The 23,304-nt window shown below is 33.5% G+C and overlaps 1 protein-coding gene across 2 annotated transcripts in view; it reads right to left on the bottom strand.

Annotated features, from left to right (window-relative positions):
• GRIK2 (glutamate ionotropic receptor kainate type subunit 2) overlaps positions 1–23,304 on the bottom strand; it is a 691,383-nt gene that overhangs the window by 36,009 nt on the left and 632,070 nt on the right. For both annotated transcript variants that reach the window (XM_049771324.1, XM_049771325.1), the window contains exon 14: positions 4,605–4,830. In XM_049771324.1, coding sequence (XP_049627281.1) covers positions 4,605–4,830 — 226 coding nt within the window. The remainder of the gene's footprint in view (positions 1–4,604; positions 4,831–23,304) is intronic.

Genomic DNA, 23,304 nt, shown 5'->3' with positions numbered 1-23,304 from the left:
GATTCCTCAAAAATCTGGAAATTGAGCCTCCATATGATCCAACAATACCACTCCTAGGAATATACCTAGGAACACAAAAACAATAAAAAATGCTCTCTTTACTTCTATATACATCAAAGCACTATTCCCAATAATAGGAATCTGGAAACAACCCAGGTGCCCAACAACAGATGAGTGGTTAAGAAACTGTGGTTCATCTACAAAAAAGAATACTGTGAAACTGTTAGGAAAATGAAGCCATAAAACTGGCTATACATGGATGGAGATGGAGACTATTATGCCAAGTGAAATGAGCTAGAGGGAGAGGTATAGACATAGAATAGTTTCACTCATCTGCAAAATATAAGAAAAATAAAAGACAATATGGCAATAATATCCAGAGACAATAGAGCTGAATGTCGTGAGTACCAGCTCATGACATGAAGCTTGCCCCCCAAAAAAGTGAGTGCAGCTAGAGTACTAACCACGATGATGATACCCATGATATTGTTAGTGAGGGAAAGAGGCAGAATTGAAGAGAATTGGAGTGAGTAAGGGAAATGAGGGGACAGTGGTGGTGGAAAAATCACTTTAGTGAAGGATGGTGTATATTCTATGACTGAAATCCCAGTATGAACATTTTGTAAACACAGTGATTAAATAAAATATATATATTGAAAAAGGCAGACAGACACACACAGAACTTAGTACTAGACTAGGTTAAATATGTCTCTCTCTGTTCTTTTAATAGAAAAATCTAATCTTTGTGTTACTTATCATGTAACTAAAATGTTAACAGTAAATATAAGGATTATACAGGGTTGTCTGAATATCTTCAGGCCTTTTGGGTTATCTATTTGGCCATTAGCCTTAGCTATCTCCTTTGTTTTTCAGTCTAGGTTGGGGCCAAATCTTTGAACCTAGGGAATTGATAATTTCTTAATTATCAGATAGAAACCAGAAATCTGCCAGAATCTTATACAGCTGTATTGTTTTTGCTATAAAAAATTAACATGAATGGGTTGAAATGATATTACAGCAGATAAAGCCTTGCCTTTCATGTAGCAAGCCCTTATTTAATTCAGAGAACCCCATATGCACTTCTGAACTATACCAAGAGTGCTTATTGAACACAGAGGCAGAAAAAGCCCATAACACCAACAGCTATGGTTCAAAAACAAAAAACGAAATCAATATGGATTTAACAGCTTAATTTTATTTCTTTATTTAATTTAACAAAATGATTTATTTTATTTTATTTTGTAGCCACTTCAAGAGGTGATCAGGAATCATTTCAAAAGACTTTCAGAGGATCAGGCAGTGACTGAAATGGAACCTCGGGCATGAACTCAAGCATTTTGCATTATCTTCTTGACCTCTAAATCTTAATCATTGAGTACATGTCTTTTAATATTATGTGCTGAAGTACTGAAATAAAACTTTTCTGTTATGTACTAAAAAATGATTGTTATCCTGAAACAAACACCTAAAATACTCTTAAAAGGAAATACAATTTATGATACTTTTTAAATTCAGAAAATGAGATGTTTTGTTTTTTAAGAATGAACTAAATGAAACTGTCATTTCTTTTTTTTGAAATTGTCATTTCTAAGATATTGAAGATACCTAAACTGTATTTGTTGTTTACTATACATTTTTAAATAAATAGAGCTTTTTATTTTTCGCTCCTGGCAGGCTCAGGGGGCCATATGGATGCTGGGAATTGAATCTGAGTCCATCCCAGGTCAGCCACATACAAAGCAAATGCCCTTCCATTGTGCTATCTCTCTGGTACACAGTAGAATTTTTTTAGCTGGGAATCTATCTTGAAGTGATTAATCTAATTGCTAATAAATGATAAAAAATACAAATGATCCAGGAATTCACAAGTGGTCATAAGCTCCCAGGCAAAATTCTATCAGCTATAGTTTGAGGCTTTCTAGGGAGAGAGAGGAGAGAGGAGAGAGAGAGAGAGAGAGAGAGAGAGATGAGAGAGAGAGAGAGAGAGAGAAAGGAGAGAGAGAGAGAGACAGAGAGAGAGAGAACAGTGTGTGTGTGTGTGTGTGTGTGTGTGTGTGTGTGTGTGTGTTCTGGAAGCACCTGATTAAAGGGTAAGAAGCTATTAAAACCACTTGGTTGAACTATTCTGAGTCAAGATGAAAAACAGAAAAACAAGCAAAGAATTTCCCGTGAATAGAATTTTTTATTTTTTCAATCTCCATTGTAAGTTTTTTGAGAGCTTCATGGTAATTTTTGATGAGTTTGTTGTGTATAATTACTATTTGAATCTGTTATATTTTGCCAATTTTATAGATTAACATTATTATTATTTTATCATTATATTTAAAAACAATCACAATGCTATTAATTTTGCGTGTTGGAGGGGTCCTCTCAAGTGTCTCCCAAGATTTCCAGGACCCTGTTATGATTCTCAATTCTTGACTAATAGGGCTGATAGCTCAATGCAACAACACAAGGTTTAGAAGTTAATCAGTTCCTTCAGTGCAAGGCTTGTCCAAGACTCCCCAGAAGTGCAGGGTGAGGTAGGGTGGGGCACAAATGTTATTTTGAGTTCTAGATATGAGAAATCACGTGAGGAACTGCATCTATTTAGTGGTCCCAGCAAATAATTTCTTTGTCTTCAAATGAAATATTCATTCTGCATTTCTTTGCTTCTGAATAGTCATGAGAATTAGAGCACTAATAGAGCCTGGAGGATGCTATCAATTAACCAGGCTGTCACCTGATGATGAGACTTGGATGGAAGTTCAGCTTCCTGTGTTAGAAATGGACTCTTGTTTATAAACTGGTATTAATTAGCAGTGAATAGATTAAAGCATTCTTTCTCATACTTGGTCTCCTATTCTTAGAGTTTCTTAACTGACTACGTTTTCTAGAATTTAACTTCTAATAAACATATTTTACTTTTATTAAATTGAAGTAAGTTAGCAATCTCTAATTTCAATATTATCCATTTTATCACATCTTCAAATTTGAAACCCTTTTGCTTATAAGAAAACATATTAACAGATCTTGAGAAATGGACAATGGATATTTGGGAGAAGCCTGTGTCTACATAAATATTGCATATTTAATTAAATATGAAAGTAATACAATATTACATCTTAAATAATCTATGATATAAAATAGATACATATAATATAGTTTTTTTACTTTCAAAAACCAATTTGCCATTGTTAATCTAGAAAATGTTATATTTTATTCATTTATTATTATTAGCAAGAGTTATTTTAAAATAATCTGAGATTATGAGGAGACAGAGAAAGAGTGTAACTGGTAGAAATAGTACAACAGATAGGCTGCTTGCCCTGCATATGTTTAACATGGGTTTCATCCCAGATACCACATATAGTACCTTGAGTTCATCTAAGAGTGGTTGTTGTCTTTATTGCTGGAATGCTTTTCAGTGTTTTCTGTTTGTTTGCTTGCTTGTTTGTTTTTGTTTTGGGAGGGGTGTGATTTTTTTGTACTATTTTCGTTTTCCTTTCTTTTTTACTTTCTTTTCTTAAACTAATTTTTATAGTCTCTAAAAGGATTCCTCTGTTTTTTTGCTTGTTTGAATTTTTGCCCCCCCGTTTTTCATTTTCTTTTTCTTTTTTCCTCTTACCTTCAAACAGAACCACATAACTACTTGAACTATCTTATTCTGCCTCACAAATTGAGGGGGAAATAATGGAGGGCACCAAGACCAAATAGTCATATGAATATTGAGTAAAAATGAAATGACAATACCTTAAACACCAATCCAAAAGTCAACTACAACAGAATCTATACCCAATCTACAACAAGCTAGACACAGAAGGGACCACTTATACTAGCAGCCTAGGAGGCAAAAGAGGGGCGATATGGGATGCATGCTGGGAACAGGGGTGGAGGGAAGACAATATTGGTGGTGAGGAATGCCCCTGATTCAATGTCACTATGTTCCTAAAATACTATTGTGAATGATTTGGTCAAATAAAAATTATTAAAAAAAAAAAAAAAGAGTGATCCCTGACTATAGCCCAGGAATAGTTTCTGGAAAATGCAAAAGTGTCTCAAAAATAAAATAAAATAAAATAATAATCTTGGTTATCATAAACTAAATATATTACTGGCAAATAGGTTCTAATAGTGAATTCCAATAATAAAGAAAAATAATATTTGAAAATATAAATTTACAAGAAAAATTTAATAAATTTTCTGTATGGCATATATAAAACAAAACAAAACAAAAATTTACCTTTTTTTGCATTCAATATTTTAGAGTCATTGCTATACTCAAGATACAAATAGTATAAAATATAGTTACAAAAATGAAATAAAACATTTTCTTTTTTTTCTTTTCCCCCCTCCCCCGAAATAAAACATTTTCTAATGTAGCATTGAGAACATTCTTTGGGCTGTATTGTAGGATTTTTAACGCTGATAGAGTAAAATTCTCTATCGATCAACTTGGTAGTATATGTTGAAATTTTTTTCCTTGATTTTACACAGTAATAGAATGTTGCAAAGACACATTTGTTGAATACAAAATTCTTAATTGCATATACACACTTTTTTTTTTTCCACAGGAGCAGCTAAGATTAATGAAGATAGAGTAAGAAAGTAACAGAAAAACCTACCCATAGGGGTGCCAACACCATAACCTTTGGAGTCTATAAGGCCACCAATCTGTGTCAGGTTACAATTCCGCTGGGTGACAAATTCAATGGTTGTTGATTCCATTAGGAAAGCATAATCAGAGGTGAGAACTCGCTGGATCCCTTCTTCATTACTTTTGACAAGCACTGACTGCCTCCTGCTACTCATAAAGGCCCACATTTTGTCATATGTGGAGATTTTTGATTTCTGGGAAAAAATAAAATACATGAGAAAAATATGTCTTAATTTCCATGTGATCTTATATTATTTAGCAATTGCCTATGTTTAGGTTACCCATACCATCTTATTAACTAAAATTTGATTTATTATTTAAATTTATAAACTAAATATTTAGGATCAAAGAGTTTTACATAGTAATTCTTCATACTATTTTCAAGCTCACTTTTATTTACTTAGCAAACACACAAAATATATTTTAATGATAAAACTGCACAGCCAGTAAATTACAAAAGGCAATGAACAATGAAAAAAGAGAAAATAAACAGGTCAATTAAATAAGTTTTTCTATTGTATTCCATGTATTTATCTTATATGTATACTTTATATTTTAAAATTGCTATAACATCTATTTATTTTTGTCTGTTTTTGGGGAACACATGAAAATGCTGGAAGTATTCAGAACACCATATGTGAAGCAGTAATTGTGTCACCCATGTACAAGGCAAGTGCTTTAGCAGCTATGCAAAACTTTCTAGTCCACTGTAGCATCAACTTGGAAGAGGCAGACACTGAACGCCAATGTCACAGTAAAACATTGACTACTCCCTCCCCCAATTAGATTGACACTTAGACAAATGATCAATAATTTCCAAGGTTATAAAAAAAATAAGTTGAAGAGACAGGAGGATTTGTATCAAAGAAGGTTGGCCTTTATATCCAACAAAATCTAGACCAGGGGTCCTCAAACTCCAATTTACCTGGGGGCCACAGGAGGCAATGGGCGGGGTGGGGCAGGGCCACATAAGAGGGGAAATTCAACAAAAAAAGTCCTCAAATGTCATATTAACAGTTTTAATTATTTCTTCTGAACATGAATAGAACATTGCGTGAAGATCATGAACAGTTCTTCTGAACATGGCATCTTTTGCCTATTCCTGCTGCAGAGACTTGACAGCGCTCTCTCACAAATCTGAAGCCACATTTGGCTTTAGAGAGAAGCAGTTGAGACTCTCAGTATGCTTGAAGATAATCATTATTAAGTCTAGACCTGTACTTTTGACTTATTGAAGTTCAATGTGGAGAATAACTTTTCACACAAACATGTGCTCCACAAAAAGGCACATGGTGTTCTTGAACATTCAGGAAAGTTCAGGGAAGCTGGGGGGCAATTCTCTCAAAAATTGCCCGATCGCATGAATGCTTTTCCACTAATCTCCCTGAACTTGGCTTTGAGATCAGAGTTGCATTGCAGGTCAATGAGCTCCATTTGAAGCACAGGAGGGGCATCTTGCACATCAAAGGAAAAGGGGTCCACAAAAATTTGGAAAGTGGCTCTGTGCTTTTTGAAGTTTGCAAATCTGTGATCAAATTCCTTCTCTAGCTTAAAAATAGCATCAACATATTTCTCACCACTGAATGGTATGCCTGCATCCACAAGTTCTTTGCATGCTGGGAAATGGCAAAGGTTTGTCTGAGAAAGCTGGGATTTCCATAACACAAGTTTTGTGGAGAATACTCTCACGTTTTCATAGGTAGCACTGCCCGGCCTTGTAACATCTTGTTTAGTACATGCAGCTTATGTGTGATGTCAACAAGAAAAGCTAAGTCCATGAGCCTTTTGTGATCACTTAACTCAGAAATAGCATTCCATCCTTCTCCTTGAAGGCTTTCACTTCTTCTCTCAACTCAAAAAATCTTTTCAGAACATTGCCCCTGCTGAGCCAATGTACCTCGGTGAAATAGAGCACATATCCATATTCTGACTTCATTGCCTCTAAAAAAAGCACAGAATCTCCTGTGCTTTAAGCCCCTGGATCTGATTTGGTTGATGCATTTCACAACAACAGACATCACATTGTCACACGGCAGGCATTTACTGCAAAGGGCCTGCTGATGGATAATGCAGTGAAAAGAAATGGCCTTCTCTACACCCTCCTCTTCAAGTTTTTTTTTTTTTTGAACAAGTGCCACCAGTCCATTTTTCCTCCCTGTCATCGATGGCACTCCGTCGGTTATTATTCCAACAAATCTCTTCCATGGCAAACCTGCATTCTCAATGGCATCACACAGATGCCGAAATAACTCATTAGCAGTGGTCTGGCCATGCATTGAAATTATTGTGAGCAGCTCCTCTGTCAATTCAAAATTGCAATCAACATCACGGACATAAATTGTGAGCTGTGCCGTGTCTGTTATATCTGTGCCCTCGTCAAGAGCAACTGAGTATGCATCAAAACATTTGGCTTTTTCACACAGTTGATAATAAATGTCACTTGACATGTCAGAAATGCACTCTGCCACAGTGTTGGCAGAAAGGCTAATTATGCTAAACTGACATTTCTTTTCCGGACAGATAATACTTGCAGCCTGTAACATGCATTTTTTAACAAACCCTCCTTCTGTGAATGGTTTCCCTGCCTTAGCAATCATCCCACTAACCATGTAACTAGCTTTGACTGATGCAACATTCTCTTTGGTTGCTTTCTTGAAGAAATCTTGTTGCCTCATTAGGCATGCTTTAAGACTGGCAACCCGCTTGGCTCTCTTATTTCCTTGATATTTTGCACATTCCTCAGCATGTTTAGTTGAATAATGGCATTTCAAGTTGTATTCCTTGTGAACTGCCACTTTCTCTGAGCAAATAAGACATGTGGGAGTGCCTCTGTGCACAACAAAGAAATACTGCATCTCCCACTTTTCCTGAAATTGTCTGTGCTCGCCACCAATCTTTCTCTTTATTGCAGGCTTTGATGAAGTCATGTTGAAGGTATGACCAAAATCTAATTCTGTTAATACACTTCTCCTCCCTTTCTCTCCCTTTAGGCCTCAGATATTGGCAAGGGACAATGGGCAGGAGGCAGCAGCGGAAATGACGTCTGCACTAGGCGCAAAGTATTCAAGGTTTATGGCTTACTGAATATTTGCAATTAAAATTGCATATAGTAAGAAAAATAATCATTAAAAATCGCATTAAACATTTGCATACCCTGAAAGGAACTGCTCAGGGGTATGCGAATGTTTAATGCGATTTTTTCTTACTAATGCGATTTTTATTGCGATTATTCAGTAAGCGAATAATCGCAAATACTGCAATATTTGAAGGCCGCGGGCCACAAAATGTTGTATGGAGGGCCACAAATGGTCTGCGGCCAGCAAACTTGAGACCCCTGATCTAAACACAGTTAGTGTTCTTTTAGCCTGGCCTCGAGACAGGGAGAAATCTATCAATCTAGTCTACTAGCTAGAGGTTGTAGGAGCAATTAAATTGAATAGTTTTTATATCCTACTGAAAATTCTCAGCAGGATTTTACAGATTTCATTACTAAAGAAAATAAATAGGCTTTGTTCAGAAGGCACTGGTGGAATATCAACTGAATATAACCTCAGTGAGTATCTGCTCAAGGAAAGCTCATCTGTAACCCTCTTACATTATTTACTCTTATAAAAATAAAAGAAAAGTTCTAAATATTAACATGCAAAATACTTTCATTATTGTATTTGCACTTACCATAATAAAATCAGAATATTTTCAAAAAATGAATATATGATCAGTGTCCAGCTTAGGCATACTTTTATCCCTACACCTACTAGGTCATAAATGTTGTTCCTTCCACTTAGTGCACCATGAAAATTGTAAAATAATTATAAAGATAGGTTAATAAAAATTATTTAATTTTATGGAGAGAATAAATGAAATTACAGTAATTGTTGGTATTTTCATATTTTAATACAAAATTTGGGCAAAAAAATAAACATACGCACCTTTGTTTTCCAGTGAAGTGACCAAAAGATTCTAAATGGTTCATGACTTGATTAAAAAAAGAAACATTAGGGGGGCCAGAGGTAAAGGCTGCTTGCTTTGCTCTCGGCGGCTGACCCAGGATGACCTATGTTCAATCCCAGGTGGTCCCCATGGTCCCAGAGACAGAGCAATTTCTGAGTTTAAAGACATGAGTAACCCCTGAGCATCGACCGGCGTGGCCAAAAAAAAAAAAAAAACCAACAAAAAAAGAAAAAAAAAACAAACAAAAAATAAGAAAGTAACATAATAGTGGTGGTTATGGCAATATTTTTCCCCCATGCAACTAAATGCTTCAATTTGAGTAGGAAAATGGCAAAAAATATTTAGGTTTATGATGCAGTTGTTGGTCAATTGGGTTGGTGAATTCCAATTCAAGGACTTCAGATCCCAACTTTCAGGCTCTTTTATGCCAGGGTCACACAGAGATGATTTGATTGACTGCAGTCTACAATCTAGGGGTGTGAGAGTCAGTTATGCCAGATCAAACGGATTGCACATGTACCTTTATCCAGGCTGCATTCTCTTTACATTTGTAAAGTGATGCAAAAATAAAAAAATAAATTGGACTCTCCTACAGATTTAAATTTATGTAAAATAATCTAAAATGGAAAAGCTTAATGAAAATTATGGATAATTGGAAAAATATTTGTAACTATGGTGCTTAAATAAATTATTTAAAAAAATAAAATAATCTAAAATTGAAAAATTTTTAATCCATAGCTTGTAATAGACAAAATATTAACTATTGTTTACACAAGATGTTCTCAAAATTATACAGTCATTGCTTACAATTTTTTAAGATATTTTTATTGAGACCCATTGTGAGTTACAAAGTCTTTTACATTTTTTTTTTTTTTTTTAGTTTTTGGGTCACACCCAGCAGCGCTCAGGGTTTATTCCTGACTCTCCTACACTCAGAAATCGCTCCTGGCAGGCTTGGGTTTCCATATGGGATGGCAGGGATTCAAACCACCGTCCTTCTGCATGAGAGGGCAAACACTTATCTCGACAGCCCCAAGTCTTTTTACATTTGTATGTCAGCCATTTATTGACAACTAATTCACTGCTAGACCTTTTTAAACATAAAATTTAATGGAAACTGAAAGTATAATATGGTTACATGAATGCACTTTGAGGGCCGAAACCAAGCAAATATTTTATGTATATCTATATATATATATCTATATATATATATATATAGATATATTTGTTTTACTGAAATTACAGTATTTTTTAAGTTATGTCTTCTTTCAATATAATATAATTATGTATTTATATTTATGTTTAAATTAATTGATTTCCAGTTCATGGTAAGCATGTACCATTTACTGATGAGTTTATTTAGAAAATAAAATATTTTTTGTTAAAAAAGTATCACAAAATATAGCAATGACCACTCCTATGCCAGTATAAAGTCTCATATATTTAAAATCACATGTTCAGGACCAGAAATTAGTATGCCATGAGGCAAAGCACTCTCTTTGTATGTGGCAAAAATGACTATGATCTTGACCCACATAAGGTCTCCTTAGCACCACCAGTTTAGGACCCAAAACCTCTCTTAACAAAAATAATTAAATGGTCCTTTAAAAAATAATGACATTTCGGGAGCTGGAGAGATGGTAAGCTCTTGTTGCATATTTTCCCCACCTGGATTAGTTTCATTCCAGCCAGGCACAACAAATGCACATAAAGTCTCCTGTGCCATGCCAGGAGAGATTTCTGAGCACAGAATCAAGAGTAAGTTCTTAATACTGCTAGGTGGTTTGCCAAAATAAATAAATAGAACAAATAAAACAAATCACATATTCTAATGAAATATAATTTATAACTTTTGTTTGTTGTTTTTGGGCCACACCTACTGACACTCAGGGGGTTACTCCTGGCTCTGCACTCAGAAGTTCCTTCTGGCTAGGGGGACTATATTGAACCCAGGTCCATCCTGGTCAGCAGCATGCGAAGCAAAAGCCCTACTACTGCACTATCGCTCCAGCCCTAATTTATATCACTTTTAAACTGCATAATGCAAGCAATGTTATATTTTCCTGTGGTTGATATATAAAAAAACACAACAAAATAATGATTGGTTGCATACACTTTTATGTTGTATAACTAAAAACAGCAAATTTCATAGTATGTAAATTATATTTTAATAATGAATAGAAATTTTGTATAACAGAACTAAAAACTTAAAAAAAACAAACCTACATCACTCCCATTCTTTACAAAAACATATAATTGATTTATTTTTTATAGTTACATGCTTTTTTATTTAGCATTATGAGAACACTTCATATTATTAAAAGTTTTCAAGAGCCCATTTTTAAACACTATTCAAATATAATTTTACTACTATGAAATTTACATTTTAATTATACAACATAAAAGTCTATGCAACCATCATTATTTTGTTGTTTTTGTTATCATACTTTCTTTTGTTGTTGTTGTTATTTTTGCTTTTTTTTTTTTTGAGCTTAGAGGGTTTTTTAATATATAATCTTTATTTAAGCATCATGATTACGAGCAAGATTGTAGTTGGGTTTCAATCATAAACAGAACACCTCCATTCACTAGTGCAACATTCCCACTACCAATACCCACCTCCCTCCTTCCCAACCCTTTTTGAGACAGGCATTCTACTTCTCATCATTCATTAAGATTGTCATGATATCTATTAGTGTATGTTATTTCCCTAACTGCACCACTACTTTTTGTGGTGAGCTTCATTTTGTGAGCCGGTCCTTCTGGCCCTCATCCCTATTGGGCCTCTGGGCAATACAATAATGTCCTTAATTTTTCTTAAAATTCATAGATGAGTGAGACTATTCTGTGTCTATTTCCATCCTTCTGACTTATTTCACTCAGCATAATAGATTCCATGTCTATCCACATATAAGGAATTTCATGATTTCATCTCTACTGATGGCTTCATAAAAATTATTTAGTTAGAAATGAATTATACTATTTTATATCAAAATATTTAATCTGTAATAGTTATCTTTAATTTAAAAAATTGAGATGCAAAAATAAATGTTTCAGAGAAAATTTTTACAGCACTATATTTAATTAATAATTTATTTCTAGTAAAATTGTCTATTACTAGGGCCGGTTGGTAGCACAGCAGTAGGGCACTTGCCTTGTACACGGCTGACCAGGACAGACTCTGGTTCAATCCCCGGCATTCCATATATTCCCCCTAAGCCAGGAGAATTTCTGTGCACAGAAGTAGGCGTGTCCCGGATCGCTGCTAAGGTGTGGCCAAAAATTTATTTAAATTTTGAAATGAATTATTTGTTATCCTCCGTTTATAAAATGTATTTCTTTTAATTTAGTATGTATGATTTACCCATTCATGTTGTATGCAGAATATAAAGGCAGAAAATATTTTTTCCTATGAGAGCAAAATTTAATATAAATAGAAAAAATGACAATGCTTTAAAAATATAATAAAAATTAAAACAAATATTTTAAAATCAAATTGAAAATATTAGGGGCTGGAGAGATAGCATGGAGGTAGAGCTTTTGCCTTGCATGCAGATGGACGGTGGTTCGAATCCGGCATCCCCATATGGTTCCCTGAGCATAGAGCCAGGAGTAACCAGAGCGCCACTGGGTATGACCCAAAAACAAAAACAAAAACAAAAACAAAACAAAAAAAAGTTAAATATTGAATGGTCATGAATTTTCTATAATGCTTATTTGCTTGCTTAATTGTCACTCTGTGACCAATATTCCCTGATAATATACTTAATATATTTCAAATAAATATAAAAACTACATGAGTGATATGGCTAGGAGTCATCATTACCATTGCAAATAATGTGAACAATGTGTGTGTGCTTGTGTGTGCATATGCATATGTAAATTTGTATGATAAATGACATTTAGTCTTATCAATTTCTACTAAGTATACAAAGAAATAAATCTTTAGCATCTCCTGGCAATTTTATTACTTTTATTGTCGTTAATAATGAAGAGCATAATGTATTCTATTTTTGAATTATTACAAAGGCCTATGCAGCATGAATTTACTGAAATTCTTAAATAACTAAAGGGGTTTATAAACTACTTGAACAAAGCCAAAGCAATGAAACAAATGTTTAGGCAGAATAAGACGCTTTGATAGTTTTATTTCTCTAAGAATCTGACATAAGTAACTGGTTATCCATACATAAATAATATATAAATACTGAATAATATAGGCCTGAGCCTATAGTGATATTTAACTACAATTTATATTATAGACAATATTATTTCCAATTTTATAGTTTTTTAAAAGATAAAATGCATACGAACTAGATTACCTGTCTACCTAGAAGGTAAAGGGTAGAAAGATATAAGTTTAGGTTAATAGGATTAAAAATTATGACATTAATAAAAAGGTATAAATGATGTGAATAATACCCTATCAAAAACAGTATTGCAAATCATATTGCCCTAAATGGAAAAAAGGAGAAAGTTCTTTTACTTTACACTATCTAGAGTAAGATATGCTTATATCTTTAAATATTTTATAAAGAAAGCATGCTTATAGCGAATGCTTGTGCTTCTAAATAAATATCAGTAGCTTTAAATTAAATTAAAATTCTTTAAAATGGAAAAAATTAAATATTTATCTATGCCCAAAAAGTGAAAAAAATGAATATGTATACCCTTTTTCTAAGTTAGATGATTGAGAAAAGTGAAGAAAGTTGCCTCTGTAATATGGCCATTTAATTTTGATAATGTCAGAGCTTGGAGGCGGAAAAATAATAATAGTTTAAAATTGAGAGAAATGATAAGAATATTCTAACTATCTACTCATCTTTTCTGTCATCTTCTATCTATACCATGTTCATTGATGCAATATGTGCCATGAAAATGTACTTCTTTATCTTGTCTCAAATTATAAATTCAGGATTAAATTAGCATATATTTTTTGTCTTTAATCTGTATAAAAAGTTTTTGTTTGCTCATCTACTAGACATATACTCATCTTCCATGTAGAAATTTAATTTATTCCTTCAGGGCACTTTACGTCTTCTAACATTCCTATATATGTATGTATGTATATATATATATACATATACATATATATATTTAGAATCATCTCAAATTACAAAGTTAGAAAGTTATCTATGATTGTATTCCCAAAGTACAACATTTTGTATAAATCACTTTATTTCTGTCTACTTCCATATACCAATGTAACTAATTTCCCTCTTGCTTCCCTCAGCCTGCCTCTCTGGCCATCATTTCTCATTTGTCCTTCTCTATATCCTACTACCTTTTATAATCAGATTCTATAGAATGCTTTAACTGAATAACAATTTTATTTTTTGTCGTATGATTTGAACTTTTTTTTTTTTTTTTTTTTTTTGGTTTTTTGGGCCACACCCGTTTGACGCTCAAGGGGTTACTCCTGGCTATGTGCTCAGAAAACGCCCCTGGCTTGGGGAACCATATGGGACGCCGGGGGGATCGAACCGAGGTCCTTCCTTGGCTAGCGCTTGCAAGGCAGACACCTTACCTCCAGCGCCACCTACCTGGCCCCATGATTTGAACTTTTAATATTTGAAAATATATTTTAACATCTGTTTTCCGCTTGTGTTTTATTTCAAAAGCCTGAGGACATTTATTTCATTTATCTTATTCTGATTTTTAGAGTTCATTTTTCAGCTTCCCCTCAACTACCAATATATATGTTGGTGCTTGATCATAGATAGTTGATGCAAAATGACTTACTAGGAACTCAAGTGCTCACTGGAGTTTGAAAGACTTAAGTGCCATAATAGGTACTCACTAAGATGTATTGTGTAGAGATAAAAATAAAAGGCTTATTTACATTGACTTTTGTAAATGAGAAAATTTCTGAACATTTAAGAAGTAAATTCTCAAGGATTTTAGCATAAAAAGTGTTGAAGTAGTGCAAGTTACAGATGAGGAATAAAATCGGTGCCATGTATCATGAAGTTAAAAAAAAAAAGAACAATTAATAGCCAAATACTCATATGCTGTGTGTTGATGTTAAAAACGAAGCTTATAAGATGGTTATATGTAAGAAAAGAAAATATAATGTCATAATAATGAACCAAAATGTTTTAGGACGTGGAATATGTGGAAACAATTAAGATTCATTAATGTCCTGTGTCTTTGTTTGACTTCTTTTGATTAAACTGCATTCACTGACAAGGGGCATAATGTTATTGAAGACTAAACTGCTTAGCTTCAATGAAAAGCACTTGAAGTTCCTCTTACCAGAGAGATAGCGAGAAAAAGAAATATAAAGAAATACTTGAGATACAGTTTGGCCATTTGAATACTTTTTTCAAATTGAGTATAGGAAGAAGTTGCAGAAGAACACATATGTAAGTGAAATATAAAAAATCTGTCAGGTAGTCAGGCATAATTTAAGTATAAAGTACCATTCTCCATAAGACTTAGGTAATGAGATAATTGGGGTACTACAAGAGTTGTTTGGAACACGGATATGTAATAGAAATAATGAATTATTAAGGAAACAAAATAAGCTCTTCTTCTCATTTACTTAAAAGAGTAGGAGCCTTGGGCCCGGAGAGAGAGCACAGCGGTGTTTGCCTTTCAAGCAGCCGATCCAGGACCTGAGGAGGTTGGTTCGTAATCCTGGCGTCCCATTTGGTCCCATGCCTGCCAGGAGCTATTTCTGAGCAGATAGCCATGAGTAACCCCTGAGCTCCGCAGGGTGTGGCCCAAAAACTAACTAACTAACTAACTAACTAACTAACTAACTAACTAACTAACAAGAGTAGAACCAGACCAAAAAAATCAATAAAAATTACCAATTGGTAAAGTCATTAAGGAGAAAATAGTGACATAATTTATGGCATTGTGATTCTATATAAAACTTTGAATAAAGTAATACAATAATAATATCTTTGGAAAATATAAAAACACGAGTGTTATGCTGGATGTTACATACAGTAATTAAGATAGTGAAAAAAGAGGGCTCAAATTATTACTTACTGTATATGAAGATTAAAAATACTATATAAAGGCATATTTTTTTTTTTTTTTGTGGTTTTTGGGTCACACCCGGCAGTACTCAGGGGTTACTTCTGGCTCCATGCTCAGAAATTGCTCCTGGCAGGCACGGGGGACCATATGGGACGCTGGGATTCGAACCGATGACCTCTTGCATGAAAGGCAAACGCCTTACCTCCATGCTATCTCTCCAGCCCCGGCATATTTTATTTTTAATAAAAATTTTAATATCTAAGGCAACTTTCTCTATTTTTCAGAATACTAGAATTTTTTTCTTTTTGTGTTGGTCCTGCATAAAAGATAGGTTTTCTTTTGGGGACGGTCAGGATTATTCCTGGCTCTGGCTCAGAAATCGCTCCTGGAAGGCTCGGGGGATTTATGGGATGCCAGGGATCAACCACAATGTTTTGAGTCGGTAACGTGTAAGGTAAACACCCTACCGCTGTGCTATCTCTGTGGCCCCAAAGGCGGTTTTTCTTCTATGTTACATAGAATGGATTTAGGAGATAAATTCTATGTTTATGGTTAGACATGTTTATTTTATTAAAATACCGAGGTAAGTAAGCTGATTTGTTTTTTGTCATATTTGCAAAAAATCAATAAGGCACTGTTTTATAATAGCAATATTCAGGTGCTAAGAAATATCAACAAAAAATTTTAAAAAGCCCTATCATTTACAAAAATGAAGAGGTACAATATTTTTAATTCATATATGCCAAGCAACTGAACATGTGCAAAGATAATTGAGGGCAAATACTGAGTTATTTTAAACAAAAAATTCATGAGCGATAGGACATTATTGAGATTCTGACAGAAATTTAAATAAAGATTGGCGTCTATTATTAGTGTAAGGCCAACACTTTGAAATATTTTGACTCCTCCTAAAATGCCAAAAAGCTAACAGATCTTACTTTTTTCATTTGCATATCCTCTTGCTGTAATAGAATCAACATAATTTTTAAAAGCAAAAGCCAGGGTCATTTGGTTTGGTGTGTTGTGCTAACTCTTGGCTCTGTGCTCAGGGATCACTTCTGGCAGGGTTCAAGAATCTTACATAGTATACAGTTCTACTACATGCAAAGCTCTGGTTTATAAATTCAATATGAGTATGTATGTTTATGTGTTTTGTGTGTGTTTGTTAGATCGATTGAAATTGCTTTTAAACACAAATTAATTTATCTGCACTTATTTTGCTTGCTAATAAAAGAAAATAAATTTTGAAACCATTTCTGCTCATTTAATTTGTCAGCCTAAATCTATTAAGAAAACAGTGTTATCAATATTTATGTAATCTACAAAGCAGGAACTTAAAATAATCTTTTAAAATAATTTTAGAAAAAAATTTACATAAATAAAAAATTCAACATTATTATTATTTAACTATTTATAACCATTAACCATGGAAGTATAAAGAAAATTCAGTACTTGTTTTTTCTTTAAGTTTATCATACATAAAGAACATTAGAAGTATGGACTACAATTTCGGTTTGTTTAAAAATAGGTTGATATATAACTCCCAAACTATCTTCTAATAATCTAAAGAAATAGGAATTTTATATTAATTGTAAAAAAAAAGACAGTAAGTTTTGATCTATAAAGACTAAACCTTACATTCTAACTGAGTTAGTTGAATTTTAGTAATAAATAAATATAGTGAAATTATTAAAAAAAAAAAAAGAGTCAAAACTGAGGACATCATTCCTTACTCTTCCACTAATAGCAAAATTAACAGTGCCATTTGACCCCATTTCCAAATAATTATTTTTAAATAAATTTTATACATAACCAATTTTATATCTAATATCAGCCTAATATGCATTTTAAATACCAATATTTCTGATTTTACTAATCATTCGCATGTAATAGTCCCTAATACTTCCTTTTTTTCAGAGCCAAACCAAGGTTTTCCTAGGTAAAGGAGAATTGTCTGAGATTTGCATTTTAATTTTTTATTACAGTAAATAAATTACCAACAACACTGGAACATATGTGCTAGGTAAGAACAGCTGAGCCCTATCTGGACTCATCTGACCTTGGTCACTAGGAAATTAAAGTTAATTCAGGAAAACAGGACTGGAGCCATATGTGGTTCATATCAAAGGTGGAACAGAGGCTAGTGCAGTGATCTGAAAGCATTTGGTTGTTAGCAAACCTGTCAGTTCTTGGAATAATTCTGGCAATTTTATCTCAAGGCATTTGCAATCCTTTAAAACATATTTGAATATGTTCAAATTTGATATTTGAAGGGAAGGGCAATAAAACAGAGAAAATTACTTTTCTCAGAGTTAATAGAGAAATAAAATAGAGCATATGACTAAGCATAACATTACAGGCAACAAGTTCAAAATTTTATACTGCAGTTAAAGACAGTTATCTTTTTAAGTAGTTAAACTAGTATTTGAGCACTATTATATTTAATAAAATACTAAATTAAATACTAAAATACTACAGTATTTGAATATTGTATGCTATTCAAAATCTCAGATAATGTGTACACTGGTTATTGCTTTCTTTTTTTGTAAATGAATTTCTTGAAATTTCCTAGTCAAATTTGTTTTATTTTCCTAATAAATAATGTAGTTTAGTAGCATTTAGCTAAAATGATAGAACATTAGGGAACATACTACAGTGGGTCATAATTTCTTGTCTGTACCTAATAGAAAGGTTTTTATATAAATTTAACAGAAGTGTTAGGAGGAATAAATGGGAATATATATATATTTGCAAGCAATAAAGTTCTATTAAGATGTCAGGATTTTATATTTATTTGAAGAGCTCAATACAAGCAATGAAAAAATATAATTCTAACTTTTTATTGTAGCTAATGTGTATTACATTCTGATATCTATGCATTTACATAATATATAATATTTAAATATAAATATATACATATGATTTATAGTTATATCTATGCACCTTTTGTAATATTTTAGAAATATTAAAATATATTAATTACACATTCTCTTTATTAATTTCTTCCATTCTAATATCTCTTAAGCATCACTTGGTATAAATAAAAAACTATATAATTTCCAGGTAGAGATTAGCCAAAAACAAAACATGACCTTTGTTCTAGCAAAGCTTAGTTTCTAATGGATGACTAATCTAGATCTATAAAATTTGTGAATGCCAAGACCAATGACAGATAAGATGTAATCTAAATAGATGATGGGAGCTTGGAAAAAAGTCAGAGGAACTCTCTTTTAAGATTTATATTAAATTCACCATTTTTTTAGAATCTCATTACTGGAAATACTGAAAAATTATTAATTGTACCATTCTGTCTAAAATGCAAAACTCTACAACTGACACTCTAAAGAATTGTAAACAATTTAAACTTTATTGGAAAATAATGTAAATATAAAATGTTTGAAGATAATACGTGTATACATGGGTTTATACATATATCTGCATTTCATAACCCACTTTATATCAAAAATACTAAACAAGATGTTTATTTTATAAATAGTGAATTCCTTTGGTCTCAGGAAGTTGAAGAAGAATATATAAGCAACTCTACTTAAATCTTCTTGGCAAGAAGCATTTCTTGATGGCTATAATGAATTTCAAATGTGTAATTAATTGACTTACTCTTTAAGCCTGTGTTCCCTGTTGAACAAGTATCTCCATTGCTTGTTTCTATCTTTTTATCCTGTTGGAAAGCCCATGTTGTCTTGAGCATGTACCTCTTTCTCTTCCTAAATATTTTTTTAATATAGTTTTTATTGTAATCATAGTGGCTTACATATCATTGACAATAATAATTAGGTACATATTAACATAATCAGGGGAATTCCCATTACCAAATTGTCCTCCCTCCACCTCCGTTCCCGTCCTACCTCCCATATCCTCTTCCCTCGCCCCTGGGGCTGCTAGAATAAGTGGTCCTCTCTATCCTTGCTTACTACTTAGTAGTTTTACACGTGTTTGGTCTTGGTACCTCCCTTATTTCCCCCTCTAATTGGGAGGCGGGACTAGATAGTTCAAGTTATGTGGTTTTGTTTGAAGAAGAGAAAAGTAATAAACTGGGGGAAAAATCAAATACGCCGAAAATGGATTAATTATATGCAAACAAGTGCTTTGTCCCCTATGCACAACACAGATACTGCCTTACAGAAAAGTAAAATTACACATCACTAAGTAACTATATACGATATTATAGATTTCTTATACTTATGCATCTGTTCTGAATTCGTTTTTCTCTAAAGGATAAAGATGTTTGCTTAATTTTTATATTTAAAGTCCCTAAAGGACCATGCTTATTAATAACCTACATTTTAATTCATTAATTCCTTCTTTATATTTTGTGTAAGTTAACTTTTTCGTAGTTCCTCAAAATTATTGCTGTTTTGAGCTCACAAATCTTTCTTATCTCTGAACATCTAATCTACTTACTTCCTTTAACTCACTGATTTTGCACTACATTTTGCATTAATTTAGCCATATCAGGTTTGAGTCACTAGTGGTATTTGCTGGTGTCAGCATATCAAATCTATAGTATGATAGCATACAATTGTTGGGAAAATTATTTTAGCAAATATAAAGATAAACAATAGACCTGACACTGAGTTATATAATACTACATAACATGTTCTCTCTGATGTCTATTGTAACTCTCACCATTTCTTTTTTGTTGTTGTTTTTGTTGATGCTTTTTTGCATTTGGAGCCACACCCAATGGTGTTCAGGGGTTATTTCTGTTCAGGGGTCATTACTTTTTTTAATATCTTTATTTAAACACTTTGATTACAGACATGACTGTAGTTAGGTTTCAGTTATAAAAAGAATTTTTCTTAAAACCCTAGATGAGTGAGAATATTTTGTATCCCTTTGACTTATTTCACTCAGCATAATAGATTCCATGTACATTCGTGTATAGGAAAATTTTATGGCTTCATCTCTCCTGATAGCTGCATAATATTCCATTGTGTATATGTACCACAGTTTCTTTAGCCATTCGTCTGTTGAAAGGCATCTTGGTTATTTCCAGTGTCTGGCTATTGTAAATAACGTTGCAATAATATAGGTATGAAGAAGGCATTTTTGAATTGTATTTTTGTGTCCCTAGGGTATATCCCTAGGAGTGGTATAGCTGAATCATATGGGAGCTCAAATTCCAGTTTTTAAGGAGTCTTCCTATTGTTTTCCATAAAGGCTAGACTATATACAGCACTCCCACCAGCAGTGAATCAGAGTATCTTTCTCTCCACATCCCCGCTTCTACAGATTGTTCTTGTTCTTTGTGATGTGTGCCAGTCTGTGGTGTGAGATAGTACATCATAGTTGTTTTGATTTGCATCTTCCTGATGATTAGTGATGTGGAGCATTTTTTCATGTGTCTTTTGGTCATTTGTATTTCTTCTTTTGAGGAAGTGTCTGTTCATTTCTTTTCTCTGTTTTTTGATGGGTTGGATGTTTTCTTCTTGTTAGGTTTTGTCAGTACCTTGTACTATTTTTAATTGAGACTTATGTGTGAAATTTTATAAAATATTTAAACATTTTAAGAAAACTATGTTATTTAAATCTTTATCTCCCTGTTTGGGATAGGTAACCTATTTCACATTGGGTAGGAATTATACACATCTTTACTATGAAAAAAAATGAGAATTGGATAATTATACAAGTAACCGAAAGGTTAATTGAATTTCTGATTTATAATAGTAATAACAAGGGGCTGGAGCGATAGCTCAAGAATAAGATGTTTGCCTTGCATGTGTCAAATACAGGAGGCACCCTAATTCGAATCCCAGTATCCCATATGGTCCTCAGGAGCCAGCCTCAGGAGAAATTACTTTTGAGTGTAGAGCCAGAAGTAACCCCTAAACACTGGGTGTGACCCAAAAACCAAAAAAAAAATAGTAGTAACAACTTTGCTGACATTAAACTTCTATAGATAGGCACTAATATAAATTAGAGCACACTGTTTTAGACAAAAGTCAAATTATAACTTCACAAACTTAGTCCTATATTATAAAACATGTGTAAACAAATAAGAGATTAAAAATTAATTAAATGGTAAAGTAACAAAAATTATGGATACTGAATAATAAAATGTCAAAGGAATATATAACATAGAGTAAAAATGGCAAATATGGCAAAAATATAAAGGTGAGGCCAGAGAGGTAGTAGAGGAGATAAGATGTAATGCCAGGACATAGATAAACTTTTAGGGGAGCTCAACTCACCAGATGTATCCTCAGATTCTCCTGGTGGGGAGAACTGAAATAAACCCCATAGGGTTCCTCAAAAGGCCCCATGTGGATGCCTTTATCCTCTGTGTGGATGGTTGAGGAATTTCCTCAGAGATGCTTGGCATTACATTTTTGGTCATTATTTGGCTATCTCTCCTTTGTAAAAATTACAGGCTGAAATAGGGCCTCTATTAAATTTCTTTTCCCAGAGAAATCCCCGCACCAAATAAGACAGGTTTGGTCTCTTTCTGTTAGCCTATTTACTTCTAAAGGCCAAGTCAAAACATAGCATCTTAAAGACAATGTCTTCTCTTCTTTGAGCACCACAGCAAGATGACTTTGCCTTAGGGACTTTTCCTGTCACTTTGAATACCTGCTAACAAACAGGTTTGGCCAGTGTAGAATTAGGCTATTTACTGGGTATAATTCTGTACCCCTTTCATATAAGTTTTAACCTTTTCCATAACCAGACCATAGGAAGTGGATCTTAGCCCCTAGCTAGAAAACTATTCCCTCAAGTTAAGGATATTTTTTATTAGGAAGAAAACCAGGATTCCTGCTATCCCTTAATTTACATCAGTAATGACATCTAGGGCCAGGAACTACTTTAATATGTAAGAAATTAGCCTTATTTTTATCCTCTGGCTCCTAACTGAAACCTATTCTATTCTAAGATTACAAACCACCTAAAGCCATGTGTATTTGCTTTAAAATCAATGTACATTGATAGTTCTTGTACTTTGAAAGAAACAAATGTGGGCATTCCTTTCATATGACTGTCTCTTTACCCTTTATATACTCCCAGCCTGGAGAGTAAATTTGTCTCATGTCTATTGCAGACGCGGGTCCCCATACAATGTATTTTGTGTGGTCTCATTATTTCATATTTGTCCCCTCGTGTACCCACTTTCCTTAGTGAAGGAATTCATCCCCACTAGAGATGCTGAGACCAAGATACCTGCAGCAGTGTAACCTCCAGTGCTGCTTCTATTAACCACAGAAAAGGAAACAAGTCACACACAGATTTTTGCATACTACAGTAGAATTTCTAAAACATAAAACATAATTTGAAATTAATTCCCAAAACAGGTAATTCTAAAGACATGTCAAGTGATTATAATTAAAGAGAAATTTAATTGTAAGAAATTGGTTTTGAGAAGCCTCTAAAAAGCTAAAGTGATATAGGACTGGAGAGATAAAATAAGAAATTAAGTGCCTTGGAGGTAAGGCATTTGCCTTGCATACAGAAGGACAGTAGTTGGAATCCTGGCATCCCATATCATCCCCCGAGCCTGCCAGGAGCGATTTCTGAGTGTAGAGCCAGAAGTAACCCCTGAATGCTGCCGGGTGTGACCCAAAAAAACAAAAAAAAAAAGAAGTTAAGTGCTTGCCTCACAAGTGACACAGTTAGATTCTCACCATTGCAAATATTTCCTGAAAATAGCCAGGAGTAATTCCGAGTACAGACCCAGGAACAAACCCTGACATTTACTGTCTGTGCCTTCCCTC

Source organism: Suncus etruscus, chromosome 4 (assembly GCF_024139225.1).
Source record: "Suncus etruscus isolate mSunEtr1 chromosome 4, mSunEtr1.pri.cur, whole genome shotgun sequence".
In the NCBI taxonomy this organism is placed as follows: domain Eukaryota; kingdom Metazoa; phylum Chordata; class Mammalia; order Eulipotyphla; family Soricidae; genus Suncus; species Suncus etruscus.
The sequence above is the reverse complement of the archived record's forward strand: the minus strand, read 5'-3'. Positions and strand labels throughout refer to the sequence as shown.